General features: G+C 39.7%; 2 protein-coding genes across 6 annotated transcripts in view; one reads left to right on the top strand and one right to left on the bottom strand.

The window, feature by feature from the left end:
* Positions 1 to 13,161, bottom strand: part of itgbl1 (integrin, beta-like 1) — a 42,237-nt gene extending 29,076 nt beyond the window's left edge. The window contains exons 1-3 of one of the 2 annotated variants that reach the window (XM_071479636.1): positions 12,825 to 13,161; positions 8,368 to 8,570; positions 1,238 to 1,384 (exon numbers count right to left, since the gene is read on the bottom strand). In XM_071479636.1, coding sequence (XP_071335737.1) covers positions 1,238 to 1,384; positions 8,368 to 8,570; positions 12,825 to 12,916 — 442 coding nt within the window. In that variant the 5' untranslated portion in view covers positions 12,917 to 13,161. The remainder of the gene's footprint in view (positions 1 to 1,237; positions 1,385 to 8,367; positions 8,571 to 12,824) is intronic. The other variant, XM_071479626.1, reaches the window with a different exon arrangement.
* A 1,987-nt stretch (positions 13,162 to 15,148) lies between these two features.
* nalcn (sodium leak channel, non-selective) overlaps positions 15,149 to 25,047 on the top strand; it is a 68,726-nt gene continuing 58,827 nt past the window's right edge. The window contains exons 1-8 of one of the 4 annotated variants that reach the window (XM_071479490.1): positions 15,149 to 15,284; positions 19,314 to 19,425; positions 19,621 to 19,682; positions 20,427 to 20,567; positions 21,292 to 21,474; positions 23,919 to 24,002; positions 24,106 to 24,245; positions 24,359 to 24,487. In XM_071479490.1, the coding sequence (XP_071335591.1) occupies positions 19,641 to 19,682; positions 20,427 to 20,567; positions 21,292 to 21,474; positions 23,919 to 24,002; positions 24,106 to 24,245; positions 24,359 to 24,487 (719 nt within the window). In that variant the 5' untranslated portion in view covers positions 15,149 to 15,284; positions 19,314 to 19,425; positions 19,621 to 19,640. The remainder of the gene's footprint in view (positions 15,285 to 19,313; positions 19,426 to 19,620; positions 19,683 to 20,426; positions 20,568 to 21,291; positions 21,475 to 23,918; positions 24,003 to 24,105; positions 24,246 to 24,358; positions 24,488 to 25,047) is intronic. The other 3 variants (XM_071479499.1, XM_071479507.1, XM_071479479.1) reach the window with 3 other exon arrangements.

Genomic DNA, 25,047 nt, shown 5'->3' with positions numbered 1-25,047 from the left:
GGTGAAGTTAAGCCCAGGTGGATGAGGGGCTGTCAGTGTGTGGAAAACAACCTCAGCCCAGACATCACCTCACACTGTGAGTCTTCGGTGTGCTAATGCTTAATCATGTGTCCACAGAGATAAACACAAACTGGGGCTGTGTGCATCAAATATGCTCTAGCTTGTGAGATTTAAGACCAAAGTGAATTATCAATACTTACTCACGCTACTGTTACCTCAAAATGTCAATCTTCCCAATGATGCTTATTCAAATGTATTAATCTACCTGTGTTCGTGACAGAGAAATTGTTAGTGCTGATAGATATATGTGAGAGCAAAGAGAGAGAGAAAAGTATCTGCCTTAACAGATTGAAATGGACCTTACAGGAGGATATAAGTTGTAAATAAAGGTTTTATTAAGGTTAATAATAATTATAGTAACTTTTGTTGTTTAATCCTATCATTATGAAGTGAATGTTGATTCCACGATGAAATGGATACAGAATGATGACACCATCGACATTTAGATTGGTTCCCTTATAAGCCAAACTTTCACTATGCCACGGGATTCCCAGCTAGCAGAAAGAGCCCAAACTATTCATTGTACGTTTGATAAACCTAACCAAAAATGCGTTTCCTGGTAGTGACCTTTCTAAGAACAGAGGTGAATCACGCTATATTTTATTTTTGTGTGACAGCAAGAAGCAGCAAAATTAGTACTACTTGGAAACGCTAGGGGGGAAAGATGTGTATTGCCACTTTACTGTTTTGGTTGCCAATAGTATAAGTTCTTAATAAAAACAAACTCATACTCATACAAACTTACGAGAACAAACTTATGAGACAGTGAGTAAGGCATTGCCAAAATCAGGTGTTTTTGACTTTATAATAAGAAACCTCATCTTTAGTTAGAGTTTGCAACCTGACAAACGTGCCTTTATTAAGCTTAGCTAGCTTACTACTCTTCAGTAAAGCATTTATAATAACTGTTAGCTCAAGCCGTTGATTAGACTATATATAATATAAAAATTCATTGTTGGGAAGTGTTACCAAAAGCAAAATACTAAAACTGCTATTTTGTGTACAAAATATATACACTGTTGTGTGTATATTGTGCATTTGTGTCTGTAAAAAAGCAATGCTGGTTGTTTGTGTGACACAGGCTTTTGTTCGTGCTTGAGTGTACTCTCTTGCAACAGTGCACTAAGAATTGTTGTTTGTATATGTGTGTGTGGGTACGCATGTGTGGTCGCATTACCTCTGTTGGAGCAAACCACCCCCTGTGGATTCTTGCAGAGCTCTTTGCTCTTCTTGCTGGGTAGGTCACACTCTTCCTGGAACTGGCAGGCATCTCCGAACCAGCCTTCATCACACTCACACGTCCCACAGTCGCAGTAGCCACGGTCTAAAGGGAAACACAACACGCCACATGCTCTTTATTCAGTTCTGAAAAGCACACCCATCACTAGTGTTTCAAATAGGAACACAAGGACACACATAAGTGTTTTCTTAAATGAATGTGATGGCATTGCACGAGCAGGAGAGTACAGGAATAAGAGCTATAGGATTCATTTGACCCTTGACTCTTAATTATTGTAACAGACCCATTGTACTCCCAAGTGACTCTTTTTAATGGATGTGAACTATTCTACATTCCCCCTGAGATGCATAAATGTACATATAGAGAGCAAGCAGGCAGGCGGCACCATGTTACCATTTTACTTTTCAGTCTTATTTGCAATACCAACCTTTTTTGTTACATTTCAGGATGATATACTGGCTTCCACATCAGGCACTGAGTGAGAGAAATACCTTGTTTAGTGTTGAGGGGACCTACATAGGCAGTTTGGCGTCACTATTTCTCATCGTTCTGTTGGCCACAGTGAGCAATATGAGAAACAGGAGGAATCATGTGATGCAAATGAGGGCTGTTGACAAGTTATTATAAATGTTGGTCCTATTGCATTTAGCAGCAAGGGGCCTTGTATGTCACACTCAATCATTTTCCTGACTCGTTCATCATCTAAATGTGGTGTCCTTTTCAAGGACTATCCATCAGTCATTAACAGCAGGCAAGTCCCCTGTCTCTTCTCATTATCGATACGTCTCAGGGGACACTCGGGAACGGTTACGAGGAAGAGAAGAATATGGAAAGTGCATTTCAAGGAAAGCTGCACCACAGAGACAATGTGATTTTGAGGAAAATAAATGGATTTGAAAAAAAATCTCAAACTTCCATATTATTGTTGCCACACAAGCTGTTAAAATTGAGATACTCTGAGTAGACTTTACTTTCTGCTTTCTTTATAAGAAATGCAGTTACATTATGAACACAACTGTGACAACAGTACCTTTATCTATGAAGAGATTAAAAAAAAAAAAAAAAAAAAAAATCAAAGTTCAAAATTTGTTAGATTTGTCAGAGTACATAGGTTGGATAAACTTGCTTTCTGCACTAGATGTGTTTTCTTATCCAGATTTACTGTAGCCCTCTGGCTGCTGACACTGTCAGACTGCATCTTAAAGTGCAAACACCAAGACCAAACACACTGTACATTTGTTACAATTCTACCGCTACACTCAGGCCCAGATTTATGGGGATAATCTGAATGTGTTTATTCTTTTTTGTCATTTAAATTATTTATTTATTTTTGTATTTTACCACACAATAGCCTACCCATAAAACTGAATTAGATTAAAGTCTCTACAACTTAATTCAGCAGACTATGACGAAGTCACTGCCACCCACTACCCCCCATTAATCTCTGCTTGACAATCACTCTGACATATGAAACAGCCCCTCTGTGTCTGCTAGGCGAAAGTTTATGTGTGTGGGAAGGTGGCTGTCTGTTGACTGTTTATCTTTCCTAGTGCTCCCAGAGCCGTAATTCTCTGTTGCTTTGGGGTGTCAGGGTCCTTCCTACACTCCCCCGACAGACACACACACGCCCAGCCAATCAGGTCTCGACCAGTGCGCAGATACATCCAATGGAGGTCAGAGAGAGATGGCGCATCAACAGGTGATGTGGCGTTACCATGATTAACTGCTGACAAGGAGAGGATGGTGACTCATACAGCGGGCTAATTTTGGATTTGAATTTAACATGCTCCTGCGTAATGATTAACCAGGTATAATATTGACAGGGAGATAAACAAGGACATAGGTTTGTATGGGACACAATAATTCAGCAATCTTCAATAATTACTAGTTAAATGTATATGCCAAAAGTTATTTACTCTCTGTAAATAGAAAACACTAATATCACTTACATTTGAGTCAATCTTAGTGCTATTCTGAGACATAAGCAAACCTATAAGGCAAAACGTACATTAAACATTGCAAATCCAAAAACTCCCTCAGACTGTCTGAAGCTCATTTATTACTTGCATTTGACGTTTCTTCTCCATTTGACATTTCCCCACTTACTTTGTTTGGATCCCATTCTCCCTAACATGATACTCATTTCAGTGAGTAATTATTCCTCCTTGCTTTCCTCTCCCTGTGGGTTGTGAAGCGTGAAACGACAGCACGTCAGCTCGTGTTCGGTGGAAAAGATCTAGGAGACACCTGTCTCAGGTAATAACTCATTCTCTGCATGTGCTGTCCTTGGGACGAGGAACTCCTGCTTTCATCCTTCTAGTTTCTACCGTTCTCCACCCAGGCATTCAATTGTCAACTTTGGTGAATTCATAACTTCATAATACCTCGAAAGATTTTTTTTTTTCTAAACCCACTCTGGCCAGGATCCCATTTTAGTGCTTTAGATTACAACCTGCAAAATACAAGGGAACAAGGTGTGAAGTACTGGAATAAAGTTCCCAGATTGTTACCACCTTATTCCCTGACTTCTCATCTTGTTTCCCTGTATGTGACAGTATGTAACAGCATGTAACAGTTACACTGTATGTTGTCAGCCTTAATCTAAAGCATTACCAATCACAGCAATGTAGAAAAACTTCTTCCCAGCTTCTGGGTCAAAATTGCCTTTTACTATTGGACTCAAACAGACTTGAGAGGCTTTTTTCTCCTTGCAACCCACGCTGGAATCATTAGGTGACTCACCACACAACACACTGCCTAGCAAAGCTCAGAATATCTAAGTAAGAGCACATCAAAAATATGTACTAGAAAAAAAAAAATTACAGAGATGAACAGTTTAATGGGCTGTAATGGCTCAAAGACAGCATTCCACTGTGGGTCTATATAAGCTGTCTTTTTTTCTTCAACAGAAATCATGCATTATGCAAACATATTAGTCACTTTGGACAGCCTACCATTATTGAGTTGTTCCTGTGATTAGTTTATGTCATCTGTCTATAATGTGTGCATATTGGAACTTACTTCATGAGCTTACGTAATACTGACGGAAAAGTGCATCTGGTGGAGTTGATTTGGAACAGCACTGGCTTCTTATGTGCTGCTGACATAAAACCCCCTTGGGTGGGATCTTCTCTGACTCTGGCAAGGGGCACAGAGGCTAGGGGCTGAGCCAGGGAAAGAACAGAGGCTCTGAAAACCCATAGCCTGAGAGAGAGAGAGAGAGAGAGAGAAAGAGAGAGAGAAAGAGAGAGCGAGAGGGAGGCTAAAATGCCTTCTGACAGAAAAAACCCCCCGAAACAACCATCAATCAGGGCATGGTGAAAAGGTTTTTCGCTCTCATGCTTGCACTGCCCCAGTTCAACTGCTGCTTTGAGATAGGGTGAGAGGGACACACATATGATAAAGTCAGAATCATGATCATAAAGCAGCAGAAGGTTACAGATTGTTCTGGATTTCAGACTTGCTGCCTGGCTTTCTGCCTCTATCCACACCAGTGGCTGGGGGGATGGTAGCTGTTACCAGAAATGTGGAGAGAACCACGTTTGATCAAACATTTTGCACTGCTGTATTAAGAGTGTTCGATAAAGAAAAATTCGAGTAAATGATTCATTTTATTCCAATTAGAAGTGAACTCAAAGATGATTGCTCACTAAGAGGTTCAGCCTTGATATAATAATGTTATTCTACTCAATGCTGTAACAGTAATTACTAACAAGTTGATTACACAGTGTTTTATCAGTGGCACAATGCAAGCCTGCTGCACCCTGGGCCACCCTCTGTGTCTCTGACAACGGAAAAAGACCATACAGTAAATCACAGAGAGGCACAGCCTGTCTGAACTCAAACCATAACAAAACACTTTGCATGGAGAGAGAGTGAGAGAGATGGAGAGAGCAGAAGTAAGGAGAGAGCAATCCTGCGTGGCTCATTCAACGAGGGAAGAAAAGGGGGAAGGCTGTGAAAAAAGAGAACGGAAACTTTGACACGTTGACCTTCATTTATGACAACCTGGGGAGTTCTTTCAGAAATTACACAAACATTAACTTGATTTTAATATGCTTTCAAACAATCAAAAACAGGGTTAAATATTCTTCTTGAAAACTTCAGAAATGATCAAAGGTTTTGTTTCTCATGTACTGTGGCTTATTGTCCAAATGGGACAGAGGAAACAGAGCACAAAGGTTCAAACACAGTCAATAACAAACAGCAGACTGACATGAAAGGGAAGGTTTTTGCACAGTTGGTGAACAGATGTTAGTCCAGGTCATCGTCCTGCTGCTCTGCTACAATATGGGATGTACCAGACGGAGGAAAAACATGTGAATGAAAGCACCAGTATTTGTGTAAATCCAAGAAAGTTAACACCCAAGATTTTTTAGGTCTATTACAATACCTTGCTTTGTATTGTGATCGAATGGGTGGTATTATCTTTTTCATCATGGGATAATGTGCAGTATTGCTGTAACTTAGGTAACTTAGTGTACCATTGCACTAGCCATAGTATTAAAAAGAATACCATGAAATAACCCAGAATGGTTTTTGCCATCCTGCTGCCCAATCAATTCAAAGCATCACTTTGCATTAGTCATCATGCACACAATTCATGTACCACTGTGAATTCCCCATTTCAAAGTGTGATATCCTTGATGTCCTTGATATAGAAACACAGAAGTCTCCTGTATAATGTCTACAATAAGTTATGTTCAGTTGTAGTGGTAACTGGTAATATTTTTAATATGTACTGGATAACAAAATGACAAAAAGGAGTATCCCTGCAACTATTATTCTGGTGAAAATAATGCAGCACATAACAAGAACATATGATTGCTCAGATTAGTAAATGAGCTGCTCCCATATGCTTCTATAGTAGCCTGCCTTCATTCCAGTTCAGTTCACTTGCATTATTCTATTGATTGCATCCATGAGAAACCTGTGCAACAAAAGGAAATATCATGCAATATCCCCACACAAAGGACCAGGATCTTGTTTCAGGCTGAGGGTGTTTTAGCTCTGTGGTGACAGTAGCATTCCCTGTACAGCCCTACACAGTAAAATGAAATAAAATCAAATGAAAATAAATGGAGCTGGAATCAAATTGATCTATTTCATCTGGGCATTCTTCAACATGACAAAAGACAACAACATTGATAACATTTCAATCAGTAATTTAAGAATGTCATTTGATTTATATTGCTATATTGCTCAGACCTAAATTCATCAAATGTATCATCCTCAGCTTCTATGTCTAGCTCGACTTGTTGCTCTGACTGAGAGGATGGGCATGTGCTAATTCAGAGCCTGTGTTTGTCTGATGAATGCCATCCAAGGTAAAAGAACAAGTCAATGCTGGAAAAGCTAATGTTTTTGGAAAGGAAAAACACACAGTTTATCCCTAAGGAGAAAAATCTATTGGATCTTATCAGTGGGCAGTTGTGAGAGGCAGTGATAAGGGAGCCGCGGGGAGAGAAATTGGCTGCCGATCTCAGACAGCAGACCATGCATACTGCATGGGCCATTGAGCAATGGGGTTGGGGGGGGGGTGTATTCTTCTCAATATGCTTTGAGTATAATTGTTGGACCCTATATGCACATGGACATATGACTGTGTGAGTATGTGGCTGGTTTTGCATATTTGTGTGTGCACATGAGTGTTGTGTGTGTGTGTGTACAGTGTGTGTCTGGGTGTTAAAACCCATTCCTTTTCTGATACATCTAGGTTCCATTTGCAGACTGCGTACCAGTGAGTGAAACCCCATTATCAGGCTGAAGCAGGGCCTTCTCACTCTAGACTGCTGAACCATAATGAGCTCCTCACAGCAGCCAAGTTGTCTACCCAAATAAATCACTCTACCCCTCACACACACGCACACACACACACACACACACACGCACACATATCTCCATTAGACCTGTTCTGGATGCTCCATCAAACCCTGACACTCATAGCCCAGTGACCACAGAGGACACAAAGATGATGATTTTTTTTTTCCTTACATCAACATACAGGGATCAACCTCTGTCACAGCCTCCAGGGTAAGCACCTCAATACATGTCTGCTAAGTCCAAACCAAAGCAATGACTTAAGAATAGATGATAACACTGACAACAGGGTCAGATCAACCAGTCTTAACAAAAATAACATCACACACCACAGTTAAATCTATAACTAAAACACTTTAAACAAAAAGTGACCATTGTAGCCTTGATGAAGGTAGGATTTACTGCAGGACTGCATTAGTTTTTGCTAGGTGTACCTAATAAATCATCTGATTATGTCCAGCCTGTTCAGTAACCAACCAAGTCCTTTACTCTCTCCATAGAAATAGTCTGTGTTCTTGGAAAATTGTGCAAACACCTTGTTGAGTGTGTGGATGCCCTCTCAAGTATTCTTCCTGAGAACTTGTAAAATTACAGGCAACAGGCAAAGTTCAAAGCTGTACCTCCCAGCAAAAGCTAATGCCTCGGTAACATTATGTGAACCAACCAGCTGTCTATTACCACCAAAAGCCTTTGAAGTGCTGCCAAAGTGATATGGGTTCTCAAAGACACAATACCGCACCCCTCGGATTCAGCAATAAAAGAAAGAAACCAAAATACTCTAAATCCTCTCCAAGTCCGTGAGGTACATGTTTATTTATTTGAAATCATATCAAACGAATGGGATATTAAAAGCTTTAATACATTTAGTAGGTTTTTGAATTACAGCCTTAAGCTTTTCATTCTTCCTAACACCTGGCTGACACAGACGGCAAACATCAGCTGGAGAGTCCATTTGCCAAGTTTCGCTGATGTAAGACCACAGAGAAGAGATCTGCTACATCACTTACTGACCCATCACCAATAACCACAGCCAAGTAGTTTTAGATATGTGGAGCTGTGTGCCTTTACACAACTGCAGACTCATGTGATGGACATCAAGCAAAAAGTTTGATAATCAAACTGTTATTGGACAATAAGCCAGAAAAAGCACAGACAACAATGTTGTTACCTCTCTGACTCTTTGCTATGACCCCAAACTAGCTAGTTATGTTGTGTCAATATGTATACATTTATCATTGTACACACACCATTGCAAATTTTCCCATTATGTGCAGCACAGACCCAGTCGTGGCATTCACATCGAGGCCCAAAGAACTTCCCCGGATCAGAGGCCGTGCAGATGCAGGTGCCACAGTCACATTTGCCCCTCCCACTGCAGATCTTGCCATCGGGTGTCCGGCAGCGGCGCAGGGATGACTCTGTGGACAGTTTACACACACCACCCACCTGTCTGGGATAAAAGAAAGAAGGGTCAGTGGTTCTGCAGCTTTGAAAACTTCTGAGGTCAAGGATCAAGTGTTCTACCACCTGTGTCTGTTTGAAATACAAAATACCACAGCTGAGCAGAAGCACTTTCAGAGGAGAAGTTTGAGAAACCCAGTCGTGTGTTTTTTCTAGCTGCAAGGTGAAGCCAGGATCATTGCTTTACTGTCTCTTTGTCATTTACATACAAGTTTGCGCAATACATACAAAGGAATTGAATTTCAATTGGATCATATGGTTGTTTGTCCATACCCATAGATACAACCAAAAGGAGCGTATAATGTGGAAACAGTAATAAATGGTTGTGAAATGGTCCCGGTTTTGGTAGGTTCAGGCACAAAAACTACTTGGGTAGGTTTATGAAAAGGTCTGAGTTACAATATGTTCTGTCTAGGCTTGTTAGTAATTACCATAATCATAGTAATGATAATAAACAGGCGTAATAAACAGGTTAAGGTTGAAGGAGGGTCACGGAAAGAAGCAACAATATTGGTTTCTCATGTGAAATGAACAGCGAACTCCTGTATGAAACTCCTGCGCTTCATCAACCCATCCATCCACCCCAACCTCCTTCTAACATGGACTTTGTTGCTCTATATGCTACATCACATGACTTCCTCCATTGCTCCTGACATAATTACTATGGCCACTAGAGGTCGCCTAGCAGTGAAGCGTAATTATGGGTCTTAATAAGGCGCGTGTACAGACAACCTAAGGGGTTGTTGTTTTATGTCTCGTCTGGGTTTATGTCAAGAAAAAACAAAACATCTTGGAAACACACACACACACACAGAAAACAGAATGTGGAGCATTAAGCTTATAGATCAAATTGCACAGAAACAGCTTCACCTTATGTGGAGCAGACTTCAGCAGCTGTTCCTGAGCTTCGTTTTTACTCCATGGGGTCTCTCAGTGAGGTTTGTTTCATTTGGGCGCTGTCTGACATTCTTTTTCTATTCCTGCCCTCTCTTGATGTTGGCCAGCTGTCCAGTTTTGGGGAACAGTAGACACGTTTCAAACAATCATCAGATAAAATGTTCCTGACACTCCCAGGAAAATCAAATACAGAATGTATGCGTTCCAGGTGTCATGGGGAGGTTTTACAAGTTCTATTTCACACAGGGTTCACCCGCTCATGGCCTTTTAGGCTTCACCAAACTCATCTGTCAAGCAGGAATTGCAATGAAGCGATGAATTTTGAATATATCTGCTAATCAGAATGAGCTCCAGTCCTTTACTATGACAACATGACATCAGACGACCTTCTGTGATCAAACATGACCTTGTCTCTGCCCTCCACTTTCTGCCCTGTCCTGCTCCAGCCTCAGCTGATCTTCATTAGGATTGCTTCATCTGCTGTGAGCTTGTACTGCTGCTGTCTGGGTTGTTTGGTCTGCAGGAGGATTCGGCCTCGGCAACATGGGATTTGACGTAATGTAATCCAGAAGATGGCAAGGATGGTGGGAATCTTCCCTTTGCAAGCTTCACTGTCTCACTTACTGCCCCAACCGGGATACAGGGAGCGTGACATTGGAAACCTGGAATCTCATCTGATTTTTTTTGCCTTGTCTTACTGCAGTTTTTTTCTTAGTTAAGCTAAGAAAGTGGGGCATGTTAAGTGCTGAAGGCCTGAATAACTGCCAATGCTAATGGTGTCAGAAAATAAATTTACATTTTGGTGGCAAATTGATGCAGAATTTTAAAGGATATATTCCACAGCTACTTAATGACTGAGGAGACATCTGCTTGGTCATCTAATTTTACCACTTGTTTCACAACAACTTGGCTGATTAAAGTTGTCTTCAGACAAGTAATGGCTGCACCACAGCATTGTAGCCTCAACAACATTGTTTTTAATCTGGCGCTTATGTTTCAGCAAGCCATGTATGTACTTTACCAACTAGTCTCAAAAAGCCAACTGTGTGCATGTCAGTCCCACAGGGAATTGTTCCTCTACTATGGCAAGGTTCAGTCAGAGAAGACCACTGAAGAGATTCCCTCAAACTACTCTCCATTAGGTCAGCTTTTTTGGTGGCATCGACCTTGGCAATGTAAATGAGCAGTTTGTGCTCCTTGTTGGTTTAACTGACCCATCTGCTCATGCAGAGGGATAAAAATAGTGGTATATTTAGCTCAAATCAATCTCTTGTACCTAAGAGCAACAGGCATTCTATCATTTGGGAAATAAGAAAAAATTGCATGGTTTGTGTGCACCCTGTGTGTGCCCTGGTGTATGTTATAATACACAGCCACTGTAATAAATTAGCATAGCAGGGGCTTGATGTTGTTGTCATTCATTGTAGTGGGCTAGAACAGAAACAGGATTCAACATAAATGTTGACAACAATCAGTACGCTGTATTCTACCCTAAGTGAGTGAAAGCTTCATCATCACAGTCTTCATCATCATAACTGGGTGAGGGTGTATGAGTGCATCAAAGTATGAAAACATGAGAACTGTTAATTAATTGTAAAATAGAACTGGACCCACAATGTGTGTATGCTTAGTGAGCAACCTACTATTAGAAATGTGCCAAACCACGCTGACAGTAAGGATCTAAAAGCTGAAACCCAGTTAATGCCCAGTTAAAACAGATTCACAAATTCTGTAAAAAAAAAAAAAAAAAAAAAGGAAGTAACAAGTATATAACAAAACTGAAAAAGGCTAATGGCCATCTGAACACTGACATGCATGCTTTTATCGAAAAGACATCATGGGAAAACAAAACAAAGCTAGAAATGTTTTCACATCACTGAATCTGACTAAAAACCCAGTCAAATTCTGGAAATGCAAATTGAGAAAAAGGAAAAAGTCAGATTAAAAGTTACAATTGCCACTGCTTTGCTTTGAACTTTGAACTCATTAAAAAATGGTGTGAAATATCAAAGAGAGAGGAGCCCGTATTGTTCTCATCTGATTTTCTTGTCCATTTTTTCAACCTTTAAAAGGTATTAAATAAGCCTTTTCCCCTGTACTGTTCTGTGGGTGGTTCAGTTAGTTTATCTTATTTGTTAAGATTAAAAAAGCCAACATCAGGATGATGATGAGGATTTTCGTAATGGTAATGTATGGAAAAGGTGTCTGGCACCTAAGCACATGATGTCACATCCAATTTCAATGTGCAAAATTCAACTTGTGTCGTCCCTCTGGGCTTTTTTTGTCCCCTGTACCTTAGGGCTGATGAGAAGGCAACACTCCTCAGGTTACAAAGCATAACCATCCTTGCTGACAATTTCACACCTATGATTTTTAATATCATAACAAACAAGTGAGAGATTATTTGGATATGTGTAGTTAAAACAGAGGAAAACATTGTAATCAAGCTGAGGCTCAGGAACTGTTGCTTGTGTGGTTTAACCACTGTTTGTCCAATAAATACCATGCACTTTACAGTAGGACATACACAATATAATCATTACACAAGCATGGTGCACCTGCGTGGAGCAAACACCCCCGCTGCAGCTGACTTAAGTTTAAATCCACATGGCAACATTTACAGTTCTGCTGACAGGGGCTCTGCTGTAAAAGGCCAAGATAAACAGAAACAATCTTTCACACTGATATTTTTAACCAGGTCCAGGGACTTACTTCGTGTCATTCTTTCCATTTTCACACTTCTGATCAAGTCTAATACTTTTTTTTAATTAAAGGTTTTTACAGTAATAGGATTAAGTATCCTTGATTTTAGAAAAAAAGCATGTAGCAAGTATAATATAGTAGAAGAAGTTACAATTTCTAAGATGATTTTTGCAGAAATGAGGTTTTTGGATTTTCCTCTTATTTTAATTTTGTTTGTGACTCAGTAGAACGTACCGACACAGCCAAAATGTCACTGTAACTTGTTTTGCACCAAACCTATTAGCATGAGGGCTGTCATAACATCGTTACACTTCATGTCAGCTAAGTGTCCAAATGAAAATAAATGAGTACCCCTAAGTTTAAAAGTGCTATGCAACGTCAAACAATAAAAATGAAGAAGAAGCAGACTTTTACCCTGTGACTTGGCATGCAGCGTTATGACATTTGGCAAATGAAACAGCCTAAAGAAACTGCTCAAAAAAACTGCAAGTGCAAACTACATATATAGGCACTCCTAAACTTTTTAACATTGTGCTCTCCAAATGTTGTCTTTGTCAGCAAAACTCCGCACCTCCCTCTTCCTTCTTGCTCTCCAGACTACCCCAAAATAAACAAGAAAAAACAAGGCTGTGTGGAAACTCACCTCACCGACTGTAACAAAGTGTCCTCCACGGAAGAGAGCAGAATCAGAAACAACGGCACTAACATGGACTGTACCAAAACCTCAGTGTGCATGTTTAAATCCCACAGAAACCTGAAGTAAAGTAGCTTGAAGGAATTTCCCAATCTTGCTCTCCTTAAACAGACAGGACAGGAAGAGAGAGTGAGAGGGAGAAGAAAAGAAGAGAAGGAGAGAAAGAGCAGCAGGCTGGCCTGAACTGGCTCAGTCCCTTCAGAGGCCAACAGTCCTCTCCATACAAGTGCCTTTGATTAGTCTTGACTCTCAGACACAGTCCTGGGCAGGAGCTGGAGTGAGGAAAACTGCCAAAATGAAAACTTAAGTCACTAGTTTGAGATGTAATTAGAAGCAGACTGATTTTTTTTTTCTTTCAACTTTTTCCCTCTCCGTGGTCCAGATGATTTCTCTGTGGTGCTGTAGTTTTGTTTCTATATTTCCTTTTGATGCTGTTAATAATACATGAGAACCAAAATCAATCCCTGCCCCTAATAGGCTTTTTTCTCAGAAGACAGCTTGACATAATTGTCATAATAGGAAAAGCACAGGTGTGAAAATGTTGGCTGAATCCCATTTAGCTGCTCTGACTTCAAGATCCTATGTTATTGTGCATGGTGGCTCTCTGTCACTCTGTCTCCGTGAGAGCTTACTGGGACATCTGAATGGAAAAGAGCAATTATTAGTGCTAGCAGATGTTTTTTTCCTACTGTGTCTGTCTGCTGTGAAAAGGGCCTATATGTCACAGCAATATGCAATGGAGAATGAAGTGTGCTCAAAACAACATTGCCAGACTAATGTTACAAATTTTGATCTGGAACTTGAATGCAAAAATGAAATTCCCATAATTCTCAAAAGACTGTCTGCCATTCAATCAAGGCAATGCAATCCAATATGGACCAATGTTTGGACCAAGTTGGCTTTTAGTAAAACTGTGGAATCATTTGATTATAATGCAAAATACCTCTGTTTGCTGTTGCCCGTAAAGATTGAATGAATCATTGTTTAAGGCAGAGTACTGAATCTGTGTTTGTTCAGAGCTTTTTCACAACAGACATTTTGACATTGTAGCACAAAAGCACAGGTGTGATTAACATTAACAATGGCTGCATCCTGTCTAATTTTGCCAGTTCCAAGGACCTGGCGTTGTGCATGATGGCTCTCCGGGCTTTGTTAGTGGTATTATATCCTCCCGCTCTGAAATGTCAGAAAGTCTGCTATTAACTGATGACATCACCTGATTCATTCATGCATTTTATTACTGTGTTGGTACCTGAATGTCCTCAACCGCCCCAACCTCCTCAGATGTAACATTCATGTATGTGTTTGTTAAGTAGTTTCTCTCAGCAGAATCACTGTTGCTGCTCGGGTTATTGAGAGCTCCCTTTATTAGCAGAGGCTTTTCTGCAAAATATAACTGTGTACCCATTGGCTGACTGGTCAGTGACTTGACCAAAGTGTCTTTGACTGAATATTTAGCTGCATTTGGCAGCAAAATAAATACATTACACCAGTGGTATCATGAAGGCTGAGATGCAAACCTCAAACTTCACCTGATTAGATATTAGATATCTAATCAGGTGAAGATATATATATCTAATCTATACTACTAAATGCAAATCAACTGTTGCCAAACAATTAAAACTTTTTTGGGATTCCTTATGTTTTTAATATATGCTTTTATATGATTTTCCCATTTAGCATAAAAAGGGTTAATTGTCAAGATGTGACATATAAGCCTATGCTCAGACAACTACCTGGACATTTTGTACTCAGGCAGTGTTTAATTCCCTGTTACAGGCCCAGGCCAAAGGAAGGTAAAGTCTGTCAACTGCACACAGCGGCAGGCTGATGTGGAAGTTGCACCTTTTATCTCACAGGGACTCTTCACTGCCCTGAGTTGAGATGACAACACTGTACTGAGATCAATAATTTATGGAGACTTCAGCCACATGCATTCATAAAAAAGTTTGTTTCACTTGTCTTTGTTTTCAGGAAACAATAGCATCAACAATAAAATAAATGAATAAAAGATTTACAGATAAACCCTGTAGTGATTAATGATACAGAAGGACTGCAATTTGAGGAGGTAAAATAAATAAATGTGATGTATTTTCCTGAAAATACTGTGTCTCATTTTGGTTGTAACTGAGGTGGTAGTCTGCCATAAATGTGTCATCCCAATACGAAACCGAGTGAAAACAATTGAGGCAAATAAATGTGTTGAGGAGACTGTTGTGATGCAGCAACTTGGGGACCTTGATCTGTTACCATGGAGACGGCTGCGCGCCTCCGCTGCCAGCGCTGGTACTGTGGATGTGAATGCAACCTGCGCGCTCCCGCACTCTCCCACACGATCCCTGCACACCCGGAAAACAGCTGATGTCATGGACAGGACGCGACACGGCGGATAAGGGAAATCCTCCTCTCGTAAGTGATTCACTGTGTTTGCATATTTTCAGCCAAAACACTCGTCGTGTATGTAACTGGACATGCAGCTGTTATGCTTTAAGGATGCGACCGACGCTTGGTGCTGCTGGGCAGCTAGCATGTTGGTTCTCCAGGAAGTGGAGAGATTCTCATCCTCCGGAGCAGGCCTTGATAAAAATACTGTCGTGTATCTGCCGTGAAAGCATGTGGCCAGGTTGTCACGTAACATATAACCTTCTTTTACAACGTATACGTGCCCAAATTTTTTGTTTACTTCCAGTGTTTAGCTTGCTTTTGTCCAGTGTAGCACCTTAGCTCTCATCCGTTTCCATAGTAACCTTGGCTCGGTCGATGTCATTCAGTCAGGTTTATGGATGAGGGCCTACGCTCCTTGATTGAAAACCAGCTGTGTGCATAATGTCATATGTTGTAAACGACGGTGATCAGTTTACCCAAATGATTTCTGGATTTCACAGTTGCCCATTGAATCCTGCGAGGCCATGGTGGATCAGCCATAGTAGGGCCTTCAAATATCCTAACTGGTGAAGGCATTGGTTTTCACAAAAGTAACAATATTGATTTGATTGATTTTTATTAAGATTATGTTAATATTAACTTGTGGAGTGTTTTAAATCTGAAAATCTCTCTGACATGTGCTAACAACACTGCAACCGGCAATGTTTTGAATGTTGATAGACAACATTCAAATATGCCAATTAAACATTATTCATTAATAATGCTATTTAACAACATTAATTGTTTATAACACCGGTAATTGAATGAAATGCATGCTGTTCTCTGACAACCTTATTATTCGGTAAATAGTCAGGGCTGAATGATATTGACATGATCAAAAATCACAATGTTTAACCTAATACTTAAATATCTATATACTGTACATCTATACTACGTCAGGATAAGTTAGACCCAGAAATTTCTGCTATTTTAGAGCTGCTCCCTTCAATATTTTTATATGAAGAATGGATCAAATGACTTTGTGTAATGTGAAAGGTCATAGTGACAATCTCACAGAGAATTATCACCTTCTGCTACAGACTTCATTAAGCCTGTAGCATTTGTTTTGGTTTTACAGCCCACAGTTTTACTGTTTTTGTTTAATTTTCACGTCTTTCATCATGGTCATTTTCTGATGCAGTTGGCAGCTTCTTTCAGTGAAAAAGCTCTGATAAACCCACTGTATTCTCCCTTCCCAACACCAAACAGCAGAGATTTCAAGTTTGTTCTAAACAGCATTAACATATATATTGTCACCCTATGAAGTTTACCTTGTGAATGTGCTTGCAAACACTTGCCTAGTTACACTTCAAGCGTACATGGAGTGACATTAATTTGGAGTCATGCCTCCAGCTACCATGAATATTCACGCTCATTTTAGCTCTATCTTGGTCTCCACCATGTCCTGAAGGAAATATCTGGCTGTCTCGTTCTTTACCTGCTAAATGCTGCTAAATGATCTGCAAATCTGCAGGATTTGTGGGCTGTAAATCCAAAGCAACACACAAAAAGACTAGGGATGCCCTGATCAAATTTTTTTTGCCGCTGATACCGATCATCCGATCCATGGACGATACTGATAATTTTTGTGTTTTGTTGTAGCAGCTGGTTTAGCAGTTGGTCAGTCTGCTCAGCTTTGTAGTGTACTGGGACCTCCAACAGGCAGCAGCGTAACCTGATAAAAGGACCACAAAAAGTCATCCTCATCCTCAGTCAACAACATACTTTTACTGTGTTCAGCAGAGCAGTACCAAAAAACTCCCCAGGAGCAATGCAACAAGTATCCTACAGTGAGGACAACTGAATTACACAGTGAAATAATGAATTAATTACATGTGTTAATTTATGTGAATTAACACAATTATTAACGGCCTGAAAAAAGTTATTAAGCGTATTTAATGGGCTAAACAGTGCAAATAGTCTAATAAAGAAAAGACAGTATGTCTCAGAACATTAACTCAGTTGCATTATGAATGATAATAATAGGATTTCAAGTCAGCTAGGCTGCACTGAAATTGGAACAAATGTAATTGCAGCCCTGTGTGTATTTGACCTTTCCCCCACGAGGTATTTTATCGTGTAAAATACCTACACATACAGACTGATACGTTATATCAGTCTCATGCACTCGGCAAAAGTTTCACACGGCCAACATGTTGTTTTATTTTGGTGGCCTGTCGCCTGCCAGCATGGCGGAACTACACTACACAGCACACAGTGCTACTTTCAGCTGCAGACACCAGAGCATTGACCACAGTTGATTGGTTTTAAGGTGATTAGTGACTAGAAGCATTAATTCCAATCTATTGATCACATATTTTTAATGAAAAGCGGCCAATAATGATTGGTGGCTGAACTGCTGGAGTAGAATGTAACTTGTTATGTACTTGTCACCACAAAAAGCACCTTTCACATTATACACCCACTGTTCATGTAAAAATATTGTTTGATGGAGCTTTAATTAATGTTAATGTTAATTTGGCCACTGTATACCTATCTCAAGTGCATATTTACTTTGGAAATGTCTTTATACTTTTCATAAACTTCCAGCAAATTCCAGTTACCAGTTATGAATAGCTAAATCTCACTCCAGGCTATGGTGGAGAATTAAAGAACTGTACCAATGTGCTGCCCACATCTACCAAACTTTCTCTTGTCTGTTGTAATTAAGATGATTCTGCCACTGTGCCCTCTTTAAGAACACAACTTCAGTTAAGAAAGTTTGCAGCCTCCAACAAATACTCACAGTTACAATTAATCTGCCCAGTGATCGCATCCTGCCCGTGAGGAACATGTCCTTTCTCCAAATGGGAAAGTAATTGCAGTCTTTGCCACCTATACTCCCACATAATAGCACTTAGACCCTGTAATTTAGTTTTCACTCTTCCTCATGTCTCCATCTGCATATGTTAAGTGTAGCAATTACACTGGGAAATTGCTTCTAACTACATGGGGTTTATAGGATGGACAGTTTCTTTTCTTGGCAAAACCATAAAAGGAAACAAGGGTGATACAGTTACTTTGTTCTATCTGCATTCCCATCCTAAGTAAGAGGGCTTTAGTCTCTTTTTACTTTTAAAAAGGTTTAAATGTTTTTATCATTAAGGTTCTGGCAAGATGTCACTTTAAAATTGTTAAATGTCAGTCAATCCAGAACATTAAGGGTTCAGATTTAATTTATTGAAGTCAATTATTCTGTAAAAAAGATTTAAAAAGAAAAAAATGAAAAGAAAAATGTAAAAGTTGATACATGATTTCGTTCTCAACAGGGACTATTCATTGTGACTCTTATTGGATTTCACTTTGTGATATTAGCACATTTCATTGATGGGAGCACATACCTTTTTCAGATCATTTGTGTTTGTGTTGATGGCAGTAATATGAGCAGAGACATCAACAAATTCAGTCTGTGATTTACAGTAGTTTCATTTTTACATCCTCACTATCTGGAATTATTGAATATATGTCAGTGTTATTTTTCTTGAAGGATTGGTTTTCCCAAATTACCAAGCACAGTGTCTTACATACCTAAGTAGTCATCCAGATAGTTCAAGTTGTATCTGCGGAGGTATCTCTCATAGATTTTTGTCTCTGTCACAGTGAAATGAAGGTGAATGGAAATTAGCTTGTGCTCACAGCACTGAAAAATGTAATTTAAATTTTTTCAACAGAAATATCTCTTTGATGCAATAAGATATGATGTGATAAGATATAACATTTAACAGTTTTTATTGAAACTTGTGTCTGGCAGTGTCATATGTTGATTAGAATAAAAGGGATATTGCTTTTAGAATTATATTATTGTAAATATAATTAAAATAATGAGCTATCTGCATAGCTACAAACCATTGGAGGTAAGAGAGAAAATATGTTTTATGTATGTTCTGTGGACCAGGTGAATTGCATAGATGTGTTCTGCAGCTGCACCTCGCAGCACCTCTGAATATGTTCTCTCACCCCTCTTTACTGCTACTTTTACTTATGACTGCTACCATTCACTGACTGCTGCCGCAGGACCTCCAGGCCTTTAGGACATTCTCCTTTTTGCATCTCTAGTCTCTCTCTCTGGTTGGTCTCTCCACCCCTCTGTGACCTGGGGATGAACGCACCAATGAGGAGCCTCACAGTGAGTCCCCTGGCCCTGCTCCACCCCATCTTCCTCTTCCACAACACCTCAGTCACCCACAGAGTGTGTCGCATATATGCCTTGATGTCAGACGTGGTGGACATTCCTGTCTCTATGAGCGTACTGTAGATGTGGGTAGTGTACTGTACACCATATAAGCCATAATGTTGACTAACTGTTGTGTGTTATTTACAGGGTATGCCTGATCGCATGTTATGTGCAGTGCTGGAGCAATTTCAGCTTTACTTTTCCCTTTGGTATGTGCGCTTTGTCTCCATTCAGAGTGTCATTTCTTCTTGTGTTCTTAAGTTGAAACGGCCTGTACAGTTTTCTTTTTCTGCATACACACATGCGCACAAACATACACACAAACAGGGACATTTGCAGGTTAACACCAACCCACACTGTACAGTAGGTTACACAGCTTAATCTACTGGCGCCTCGGTGTTCAATACGATGAAGATCGTGTTTGATCTTTTCAAATGGTAAGTCACTGGAGCTGTTCCAATGTGAATACACTCGTCCTGTGTTCCATGTGTGCTACGTTGTGTATCACGGTGGCCATTCAATGATGCAACACATGTTTAATTTTAAAGTACACACCTCTGTTCTGGCAATTCAAGTCAGGGTAGTTTACTTTGCAGAATGCTCATCATAGTTTACTAAATCTTAATGTTACCTGTAATTACACCCACAAGCCACTACTGATACACAGCTTATTTAATGCTATATTCACTTTTTTTTTTTTTTACCTTTTTTAACCATTTTTTGCACTGATATTTTTAAAGTCACTTACTGTTAATGTGGCCATGTATGGCAAGTTAACTGCTTTGCCTCTGGGCTGCAATAAGCATATATTCAATTTATTTATTTAGTTTTTTATCCACATGATTGGACAAAAAGTGGTACTGTCACTGCCCAGACTTGGATGCAGCCAGAGTGTTCCCCTATTCCCCATTTAGCTTTGGTCACTGTGTGGTCCGCCTTCCTCTCTCTGTCAGATCCACTCTCTGTATAGCACGGCCAGCCCCAGCATGCTGAAGAGGAAACAGAGCTCACGGGTCGAGGCCCAGCCCATGACTGACTTTGGGCCGGATGAGACCCTTGCAGACAGTGCTGACATCTTCTGGATTAACAAACCAGTGAGTAAGCTTACTGAACATGTGTGTCTGAGTTAGCACACCACAATAAAATCCTGTGATGTCGTCTCCCTTCCATTCATACCTGATATTATTAGTATTTTCAAGGAGTATTTGCTTATGCTTTTCCCTTGAATTTTTGTTTCAAAGATAGGGCAAGACTATCCAAAAAACGGGACAAAAAAGAACATAACAAATTATTAAAGGTCCCATATTGCATAAAGTGAGATTTCTATGTATTCATTTTAAAGCAGGTCTAGGAGTTATATTAATGAAAGTGTCAAAGTGCTCAGTCCACTGAGAAACGCACACAGCCCCTGTTCAGAAACTGTGCCTTAAAATGAGCCATCAGGACTTCTGTAATTTTGTGATGTCACAACAAAGGAATCACTGCCCTCAGCCATGCCCCAAGCCTCGCCCACCTGGACCCAGAATCCAACTTTGCAGACTTTGGTTTCTCTGAGTGAGAAATCTGCTACATTTTTATTTGATCACTCAGAAAACAGTCAGTCACTCTCCGACCTGTTGTTGCTAGAGCTCGAGAGAGAGGCCCGAGAGAGGAGATGTAAAGCTATGTTGGTGCTAGTTTTTGGTGCTTTAAACCACAAATATATCTTCTAATGGATATTAAAACTTGAAATAAAACACAAACAGTTTATGAAAAATATGAGAATATGAGACCTTTAAAATTGCAATTTGTTGTTCTTCTTTTGCTGTCTCCCTGCAGTGGGTGCACACCCTGCTGCGGGCCTGTGCCATCATCAGTGTCATCTCTGTGTGCATGAACACCCCCAAGACATTTGAGCATTACCCTCCTCTGCAGTATGTGACATTCACGCTGGACACACTGCTCATGTTCCTCTACACCGCCGAGATGATCGCCAAGATGCACATCAGAGGAATCATCAAGGTACCTACTGACAGAATCCTGAAGATTTTTTGAACAGATTGTCACATGATTCACATCCTTACATACTTTCCATGGCAGAGTACTGAAATATTTAACAATGCAACACCACAAAGGGAAACTTGAACAAAAAGATCAAACAAAGGAATGGAAATGCTGTTTCATTGTGATTAGGGAGCTGCTCTTACAGTTCTAAGACATTTTATGAATTTCAGCAAGTAAATGTTTTCAGCTGTTTTGCTTTGTTTTTGTCTGATGGGGAAATTAGATATTTGATTTTGTGCATTTGTGAGTATTTCCAAATGAAACTCTATACAAAGGACTGTTTAGCCTAACCTTTCAATGCCAAAATGGGATGTGGCACTGGCATGGCTTTCACACTGAACGAATTCATAAAACAACATTAAAGCTTATGTATAAGTTGGCAGAAGACAGTGGAGGGAAAGCCTCTCACACAGGCAAACTGCATGAGGAGCTCATATTCAGTTTTAACATAACTCCTTAGCAAGTTTTTGCAAAATATAGTAAGTAGTTGAAGGGTAGCCCTAACAACCACTGAAATATTAGAAGCCATGCTGACCTCATATCGGTCCATAATCTAAGTCAATAATATTTAGTAGTATGGCCTTCATGTGCTACCTCAGATTTTGTTCACACTTGAAATTCACCCTTACCAGTTGTATTGAGCTGTAAATTAAGATGAATCAACACAATTCAAAACCTGTGGTGGACAGATAATGTTCTGTAGAAGCATCCAGGAACAGACAGCTGGCAGATGAAAGGCCCATAATTACTGCTATAAAAAGTGTGGACAGCTTAATTGGCAAATCAAAGATAACAAGCAGGGAGGCAAAGAGGACACAAATGTAGAATCACCAGCCACAAGGGAAAAAAAGCATAAAAAACTGGAACATTTTATCGTCTTTCTGTCAATATTTTGTTTATTTAGTTTATCTAATTCTTGAAGGTAGATAAAAGCCCTCTTTGTCTGTAAAATTGGAAAGTATTTGTCTGTAGCTTTTCTGTGAATGTCAGGAATGTCAGCTTCTCGAAATGACAAACATGTGACACATTTGAATTTCTAAGTTTCTAAGTTTGTATTTTAAAGTGTGGCAAAGTGGATGCATTTATCATGTCTAAAACTGTATGATTGACACTTGGAAGTTGTATTTCATAGCTAGTTGTTTAAAATACCTGAACAAAACAAATGCTTCACATAGCGTGGTAAAGTAATTGCATGCCTTGGTCTTGTCAGTGTGTAATCAAACATGGTCCTGATCTGTAGTGCTTCAGAACACACCCTTCTATTTGCAGTCTTTCTTGCTGTGAAGGACTGACCTCCTAAGAGCTCTCTCTCTCTAAGTGGTAATCAAGTATGCCTGTTTTTGCTGGCCTTGTGACATTTTAGTTTGTTCACACTTCAGGGTTTAATAATTTTTTGTCTTATCAAATTGGAAACACGGCTGTTGGAGTATTGTAGTCAGCCTGTCAAATGGGCACGGCAATTTTGGCTTCTGTTTGCTGTTTTTCTTGAATATTGGTAGGTGATTACTTTTTCACACAAAGGCTTTCTGTCACTGTAAAAGCTTTTTGTGTCAGATTCTCAGAAGGTGATGTTAGCCCGTAATATGGGCAGATTGATGGTAAAGACAAGTATTATGAAAGCCTTAAAACATCACAGGATGTTTTGTAGTTGTTGGAATTCATCAGCTTTCTTGAACAATCTGGCCTTGGATTATAATGGTGTTCATGCTCAGTTCATTCATTCATGTTCATATTCCCTGCTCTTCCAAGTATTCCCTCTTTTTATTAAGTCTTTTTTAATTTTTGGCACAAACATTCATTTGGACTCAAGGATGAACTGATATTGGTGGTCAAAGGTCAAGGTTGCTGTGACCTCAGATAATACAGTTTTGGCCTTGTGAACACAATATCTCAGTATCGACTAGAATTTGGCACAGATGTCTATTTGGACTCAAGGATGAACTGATTAGATTTTGGTGGTCAAAGGTCAAAGGTCAAGGTCACAGTCACATCACAAAACTGTGAATGCAATATCTCAGTAGTGCCTTCAGTGCCTTCAAATTTGACACAATCATTCACTTTGACTCAAAGATGAACTGATTAGATTTGGTGGTCGAAGGTCAAAGGTCAGGGTCACAGTGGTCTCAGGAAAGCCCAGAGGGAATTTAATTACATCTGGCCAAGCATTCACTTGGATGCAAGGATGAACATTTTATATCCAAATGGTGAAAGATCATCTTAACTATGACATCTTAATGTTGTGCAAAAACACCTCTGGCTATTATTCAATTCTGTAACTCAGGAGGGGAGATCGTGACCCTATCTCCTACAACTTGGCTGGTTGGTGGGGGCATATGACTGCGAGGGAGTAATTCTAGTTTACCCCTTTTTTTCCCCTCACTGTTTCCTGTTCTTCTCCACAGGGGGATAACTCCTATGTGAAAGATCGCTGGTGTATGTTTGATGGATTCATGGTGTTTTTTATCTGGGTGTCACTGGTACTGCAGGTATATTAAAATATTTACCATTACTGTTACATTTTTTTATTGACATAAAATGTATTAATATAGTAGCTTTTTATTCTTGACAACCTATTCTTGTTTGTTTTAGGTGTTTGAAATAGCAGAGCTTGTGGACCAGATGTCTCCATGGGGAATGTTGAGAATCCCGCGAGCACTCATTATGATCCGGGCCTTCAGGATCTACTTCCGCTTCGAGCTTCCTCGCTCCCGCATCACCAACATTCTGAAGTACTATACTTTCATCAACATTTCTCTTACATGTCTCCACGATTTTTATAGAAGGCTGTACAATAATAAATCTGACACTGACAGGTGTCTTTTGTCACTTTTCTGCTTCACAGACGATCCGGGGAACAGATCTGGAGTGTATCTATCTTCCTGCTGTTTTTTCTTCTGCTCTATGGAATTCTGGGTGTTCAAATGTTTGGAACCTTCAACCATCACTGTGTTACGAACGATACAGAGAAAGAGTAAAAAGTCTTTTTTCAGTATTTAAGTAGAATATTGGATATATTGTTTGTTGTTTTCACAAATCACTGTCGTTGTTGAAATGCAACAATCTGTTTTAACAATACAGCTTGTTACCGTTCTGTCATGCTTATATTTCTGGTTTATGGAGATTAGGCGTTGTACATTTACTAAAGCAGTAATTGTTAGTATGAAGTAGTTTTAAGAAAATAGAAGACACATACACTGTATAAGTAGACTCTACATTGAGTGCAAAACAGCAAAGGTAAACACCAAGCATTGCAGACCTACTGTAAACAGACACAGGCTCATTAGCGGTTAATAATTTTTTTTTCTGCAGGTCACAAATTCGAGTATATTACTTGTGGCCTCAGGAAGTTGTCTAGCAGAGGTGGTAAAGCTTGTTTTACAGTCTGTTGGTGTGAAGCACTGCACATTTCAAAATCTGAAACTTTAAAAAAAGATCATGGTGTAAACCCTTCGAACTGTGCTGAGCATTTAGGCCTAAAATTTTTAATTAAGTATATTATACATACTTTTTGGATCTTCCATCTCCATTTCT

The sequence above is a fragment of the Trachinotus anak genome, unplaced genomic scaffold, assembly GCF_046630095.1.
Source record: "Trachinotus anak isolate AG129_WGS33_773 ecotype Australia unplaced genomic scaffold, CSIRO_AGI_Tana_v1 ptg000001l, whole genome shotgun sequence".
Taxonomy (NCBI): Eukaryota; Metazoa; Chordata; class Actinopteri; order Carangiformes; family Carangidae; genus Trachinotus; species Trachinotus anak.
The sequence above is the reverse complement of the archived record's forward strand: the minus strand, read 5'-3'. Positions and strand labels throughout refer to the sequence as shown.